This window comes from Leishmania donovani, chromosome 33 (genome assembly GCF_000227135.1).
Source record: "Leishmania donovani BPK282A1 complete genome, chromosome 33".
NCBI lineage: Eukaryota > Euglenozoa > Kinetoplastea > Trypanosomatida > Trypanosomatidae > Leishmania > Leishmania donovani.
In genome coordinates, this window is record NC_018260.1 from 310,628 (window position 1) to 316,920 (window position 6,293).

A 6,293-nucleotide genomic window follows, 5' to 3' on the forward strand; every position below is an offset into this window, starting at 1 on the left:
TTCTTTTTTTCGCCCTTGTTTTTGTGATTTTCGATGAGCTCAAACACAAAATGAACATCCACATGCACTCTTAGGCGCACTTGCTTTGCGTGTGCGTGTGTGCGTTGCGGTGCTGCCGTCAGCCCTACGCCCCGGTGCCTCCGTCTCTCTCCCATCGCATCAATGTCGCGTGGTGAACCATGGAGGGTATGCGTCAAGAGGTGGCACTCTTGTTATGGGGCGAGGGGACTGTGCGCTTCTTCGTCTCTCTCCCTTCCTTTTCGCGGACGCAGAAGAGAAGGTTATGGCGGAGGGGACGAGCAGCCGCGCCGGGTTGGTGTGTTGCCGCCAAGCTGGCTCACACTCTCGGGCGCGCGCTACGAATCGGGTTTGCACATGTGTGTGTGTGCGCGCCTCTGCGTGGATTCGGCGGCGACACTCGAACGCGAATATTTTTTATTTTTATATTGTGTGCAAGCAACCCGTCCATGCGGCTATATGTGGAAAATGCAGTGCGTCACTGTGCTCTCTCCTGCTTGATGCCTTCGCCTTCTCTCTGCACTCTCCTCTTGCCTCCACTCTCATGCCACAAATGCCCCCATCCAACACACGCACACGCACACACACGTATCCAACACGCTGCTCGCACGGCAGTATCGTCTGCAACAACAACGAAAAAGGGCGAGAAGGTCAGACTCCATCGTTTAGAAAAGCCTGTTGGCCATTGGTTGGAAGAGGTGTAACTTTCCGCGTGATGAACGGTGAGGACTCCGCTCCGCTCTTGAAGAAGGCAGCGCTTCGCAGTGATGATTCTGCGCGATCGCCTTCGGAGGCTGGTTCGCTGACTTCATGGCGGCGTCTGTCGTCACGTCTTGGGACACAGACACCCTCTTCTATCACTGCCGCCGCGCTCGCGCTCACAAGTAACCAGCGTCTCTTCAGCGAGGCCACTCTGCGCAGCATTGCCTTACTCTTGCGCCACACGGCAGCGCAGATCGAGGCGGCTGCGTTGCAGGATGCAATGGAAGATCCCGTGGCGAGTGAGTACATCATGACGAGTGGGGGCCGTGCAGAGGAGCACAACGTCAGCACGGCCAGCGTGAGCGTTCCGGTTGCGTCTTTCGTTGCTGGCGATGCAGATCGATCTGCACTAAGCTCGAGGTCGTCGTCGGGGAGCGGTGCTGATTGGGTGTCGGGAATGTCGGCACCCTCATCAGCGCATGGCGCGGCAACGCGCAGCACCGTTTCACCGTCGTCGCACTCCCAAAGAGGCTCTAAGATTATGGCACAGGTGCCCTCCACGCTGGCATTGCCGTCGTCGGCACCACCGGACGGATCTCGGCACAGTCGCTGCTCACCACCCCTGTTGGAACTGCGCCGTCGGCCTCGCGCGAGCTTTAGCGGGACTTTCGTCGACCAAGCAATTCGCGCCGCGGGCGCCGCTGCCAGCAGCCCGTCATACTCGTATAGCTTCCCAGAGAAATGGTTCGGCCCCCCAGCCGACGCGCTTGCGCTAAATGCTGCGCAGCGCTCGGCGGCGGACACCCTCCTCAACTCCAGTACGAAGCGAGCATCGATGACGGCTTCGAAGGGGTTTCGTCCCCGCTGGCAGCCGCGGACGTCCTCCTCGAAGTTCACTTTTGCCAGGGACGCTTCTTTAGTTGCCGCCTCGCGGTCGCAGTCGCTGAACACCGCCGTGTTCTTGCCGGACCCGTCGCCCGCGAGAAGCCCGGCCCCGGTGACGCACCGCAACTCCTCCAGCCATGCCGACTGGAACAAGGTTTTAGCAGTTGCCACCTCGCAGCCACCATTGTTTTTCGACAATCTGCTGTTCGACCCGGCGACGAACCGCTACCTTTTCGGAGGTCACGCGTTCCGTGAGGAGGTTCGAGTTTTACAGGCACCTGCGGCCGATGCATCTGTGCTGGCGGCGTCTCGCGCAGATGACGCGGGGAGCGGAGACAGCGTCACCAAGCACCCGCGCGGCTCGCCGTCACCGTGGTTACTGCTTGTGAGAGAGTACATCCCCGTATCAGCCGAGTGCAGCATCGTCGGCGATGAGCAACAACCCCTCAGCGCGAGTGGTGGCAGCGTCGACGCAGTTGTGGTCCAGTGCTTCTCCCTCCTGCCACGGCAGCTAGCACATCTACGGCCCAATCCATACCAGCTTCTCCCCGAGAGCACCATCACAATGTGCCTACTCGTTGCGCTACCGGGCTGCGTGACACTTGCGACACCGCTGGACGTCTTTTTGCATGATATGCGGCACAGCCTCCTCATGGTGGCGGGATCTTCGCTGGGGCACCTCTTGGGCAGCTCACAGGAGACGACGAAGGAGGTCCGAAGAGGTCCCGGGAGTGGAACACAGTTGTCCGTGGCGACTGTGAGCCCCTCCGCATCTACTGCCCGCGTAAGCTTCCTGCGCCCTAGCACCTCGCTGAAAGCAACCTCCGGTAAGGGGGTCTCCGTCGCCTCATCCTCTAGCGCTGCGACGCCGGTCTCGCTGGGCACAGCGGAGCGGGATCGAGATGCCACACGGATTGCCATAGTGGAGGAGCGGCTTGCCCAAATAGTGATGCCGGACATACTCGACGAGGCGATGCACGCGATCTACGGAACCCTTGTGGTGTACTGCATTCAATATGAACAGCGGCGTCGCATGCTCGTCGCCGTGGGTGCCGTCCACGTGCTGCAACGCTTCTTTCGTCGCTGCCTCGCCGTGATGGAGCGGGCGGTACGGCGGATGGTGCGCTTGTGGCGCCAGCTGGAGGTAGATGCGCGACTGAAGCTGCAGCAATACCGACCGCTGCCAACGGCGCTGGAGAGGCTTGACGCGGTGGCGAACAGCATTCTGCAGGACCACATGCTCACCTCGGTGAGCTACAAGCGTTCGTTCATCGCCGCCCAGTGGGCCGTGCGGCGTCGCTCCTTTGCTCAGTGGAGACAGACTGAGGAGTGGGACAGCGTGTTTGCGTCTCACGTGCGGCGCAAGGAGGGCAACTCAAACGGCACCGCCGCCGATAGCGCTTCGGAGAAGAGGCCACGCAGCGCCCGACTGAGCGCCGGAGAGGAGCTGCGCTTGGAGTCCGAGTTTAACAAGCGCCGAGGCTGGTCGAGCAAGGTGATGACGAAGTGCGCGGAGCCTTCTTCGCCCTCAACTACTGCCGAGTCGTATGCTGAGCGCGAGCAAGCCGCAATTCGTCGCTTTCTCAGCTGGTACATAGACCCACAGGAGCTCCTCTACCTCAGCCATCAACGTTTGCTGGAAACGCTGAAAGGCTCCGTCTTTCAGATGGCGGATGTGCAGCTGGAGCTGAGACGCGCTGCTAACAGGCTGACGAAGGAGGATTGCACGACACCGCTCGCTGCTTCCATGTCGTGCAACAGCGTTCATCAGCGCAGGTGATCGCCACCTCTATGCCATCTCTCTGGGTCAGACGAGCGGCTGCCTCCTCTGCCTTTTGTTTCTTGTTATTCAGCAACTCCTCCTCCCTCCCCGACGACGGGGTGAGGGCGCACCTCAGTGCGTGGCATCTCCGGGCCCAGCGCGCACCCCCTCCCCTCCCCTCGCACTCTCTCTGTGGACCCCCACGATGTAAAGTACTGCCATGCTTGTGCTGGATCGTCTTTCCTTCTCGTTGTGCTTTTCTTTTGTGCGCGCATGCTCTGTGCATGTGTGCTCTCCCTCTTTTCGGTGTGTTTTGTGTCCTGCTCAAGTGCGCTCGCCGCACTCATACGCGAAGGAACATTCCGGATGATGGCGTATGCCCACCACGACCACCACCACCACCACCCCCTCACTTCCACACACACGCGAAGCTGCAGCGTCGGCGAGCTACGAGTGGCTCCAACATCATCGTGAGTGTTTGGAGTCGCCATGTCAGCTCCTGCACGCATAAAAAGCGCACCAAATGACTTTCCCGAGCCCCTGCTCACCCTTCACCTTGCCAGCGTCAGCGCGGCGCATTCGGGGATGTCGTGGACGCGTGGAAAGGGACACCAGCGCGGGCAGTTGCCACCAACGCGAGGAAGATGTTCCGCTCTCCCGGTCACCTGCCGTCTCTCCATCTGTACTTCTCTATCTGCCCCACGAGCCACCACCCCATGCACCTGCACACATAAAACAAAGCACTTCTAGGACTGAGGTCCCCCTCCCACGAGCGCGTGGGCCAGTGTGCAATCCGCGCAGATCAATTAACCGCACCCCTGGTGGTTAGCTCCTGTGTTGCCTCCACTCTCATTTTTTTTTCTCTTGTGGTGGCGAGCACACGAGGGCATGCAAGATGCCGTCCTCTTCGCCTTTCTCTGCTTCATTTTTCGATAGCCTGTCGTACTCGCGACGAGGCGCCGGAAAGAACAGGGGCACACGCTCTCTTGCGCGCCGCTCCCAGGAGCTTGGAGCACAGCTGTGCGGCCGGCTGTCCCAGGTCGCGCTAGAGGTGAGCCCTGCAGCACTCACTTGCATTTCAACCGCTGCTGCTGACGTCGGTGCGGGTACGCATGCTAAAGGTCCGCCTTTGGTGCCTTCATTGTCTTCTGCCGCCTTCGCGCCGCTTTCCTTCATGGCGGATGTGCACCGTGACCTATCCGCTCACTACGGCTCTCACGCAGTCCAGCGCGGCCTCGCTAAGCCACTCGGCCCGTGCGTGCATCCGGTCCTTCGCAAAGGCAATCTTGCCACTCAGCGCGCAGGAGTCCATAGCCCCTGGTACATGCGGGTGTGGCTACTGCGATTGGTGCGTCGATGCTGGTGCCCTCGCTGCGGTGTGTGGCTCAGCAGCGGCAGCGCGCCCAAGCTGTCCAAGCTCAAAACAGGCCGAACTACACTCGCCACAGTCAAGGAGTGCCGTGTGCGACGTCAGCTGCGCCCCTCACGTCTCTCCATCATACGCAGACGATTCATGCTGTGCTGCCTTCGCTGTCTCGACACAGCCCAACGCGCGGCGAAGAGAAACGCAACGCTCTCTCGGATCGCCACGGGTGGGCAGCAGCAGAACGACATCGCGGTCAGAAGCACCGTTGAGAACGCTTCACTGTTTACACAGCACGCCGCACGGGAGGCGTGCGCTGCATGGGTTGAACAAACTTCAGCGGCTGTATTGACCGAGGCCCGAGTGCCCCGGCGAAACCGTCGCTGCCGCAGGCGCAGTAAACGACTCCGTCGCGGCAGGATGGAAGAGACTAGGGCAGAGGCGAACGTGATTGTGCGCGCTGGCTCTGGCGCCACTGCAGCGGTGCATCAGCAGAGCAGCTTGGCATCTCAAGTCACCCAACGGCTGGCTCTCTCGCTGACACGCAGCACGACGCCATTGCCTGGCGTTGCGGGCGCTGGAAAGGCGACCAAGGCGTCAACAGTGAAGGTGCCAACGACTGTTAGCTTAGCCCACAAGAGTTTGCAGGGCTTGGTGCCAAGTGGCCCACTGAAGAAAAGCGTGCTGCGAGTCTATGCCAAGGGGGCACCTCCACCAAGCTCAACGAACTTTCGGGTTACCGCCACTGTCGCTTGCAGCCCCAGTGCGGCAGTCACAAAGCATGCAGAGGTGGCTTCATCGACCTTGCGAATACGGCCACCGTTGCCATCCCAGTCTATCATCGACGATGCACATGTGCGGATCGCCGATCAGCAATTGGAGGCGGGGCAGGCGAAAAACACAAAGATGATTCGCAAAGCCACGAGCAGCGGGGGTAAGGAGCCCACAACAACGGCCTCTGTCGCAGGCCTGTCGCCATCACCAACCGACTCGCTGCCGTCTTCAGCTCCTCCTGCTCCACTAGTGCCCTCAGCACCTGCGAAGGCAATCGCGTCCACGTCGCGCGCAATGGATGCTGCAAAGAAGACTGCCCGACCACCTGCCAAGGCTGCAACCCTGACGAAGAAGCCGACCGCAGCAAAGAAGAAATTCATGGACACCATGAGCCAGCTCGGATTCTGATGAGGTGCGGAGTTTGTGCGAGCGCTAGAAGCACAGAAAACGCCTTCGCACGGATCGGTAGGGCAACAGCCGCGGCAGCACTCTCTCTGTGCGTCTCGACGCTGCTTCAGCTTTACACGCCACCACTACAGCCGCTATTCTCATGCTGCTGCCTCCTCTGTTGATCTTACAGTTTTGCTCTCAGGAACCGTTCATAGCGCACGTGACCTTTTCGCTTCTGTCTCTGCGATTTCACCGACGACGGGGTGTGGGCGCACCTCAGTGCGTGGCATCTCCGGGCCCAGCGCACCTTCCCCCCCCCCCACTCTCTCGGTCGGAGGAAGTCATGCACTATCCCCTCCCCTATCCCCTGCCAAATGCCGAGCCACCTCTGGCGCTGGC

The 6,293-nt window shown here is 60.6% G+C and overlaps 2 protein-coding genes across 2 annotated transcripts; both read left to right on the forward strand.

Annotated features, from left to right (window-relative positions):
* Positions 1–162: 162 nt before the first annotated feature.
* Positions 163–519, forward strand: LDBPK_330970 (hypothetical protein, conserved; the record flags this gene model as incomplete). Its single annotated transcript, XM_003863873.1, has 1 exon — positions 163–519. The coding sequence occupies one exon, from the start codon at positions 163–165 to the stop codon at positions 517–519; it is 357 nt and encodes a 118-aa protein (XP_003863921.1).
* Positions 520–4,262: 3,743 nt separating this feature from the next.
* On the forward strand, positions 4,263–5,912 carry LDBPK_330980 (hypothetical protein, conserved; the record flags this gene model as incomplete). Its single annotated transcript, XM_003863874.1, has 1 exon — positions 4,263–5,912. The coding sequence occupies one exon, from the start codon at positions 4,263–4,265 to the stop codon at positions 5,910–5,912; it is 1,650 nt and encodes a 549-aa protein (XP_003863922.1).
* Positions 5,913–6,293: the final 381 nt, after the last annotated feature.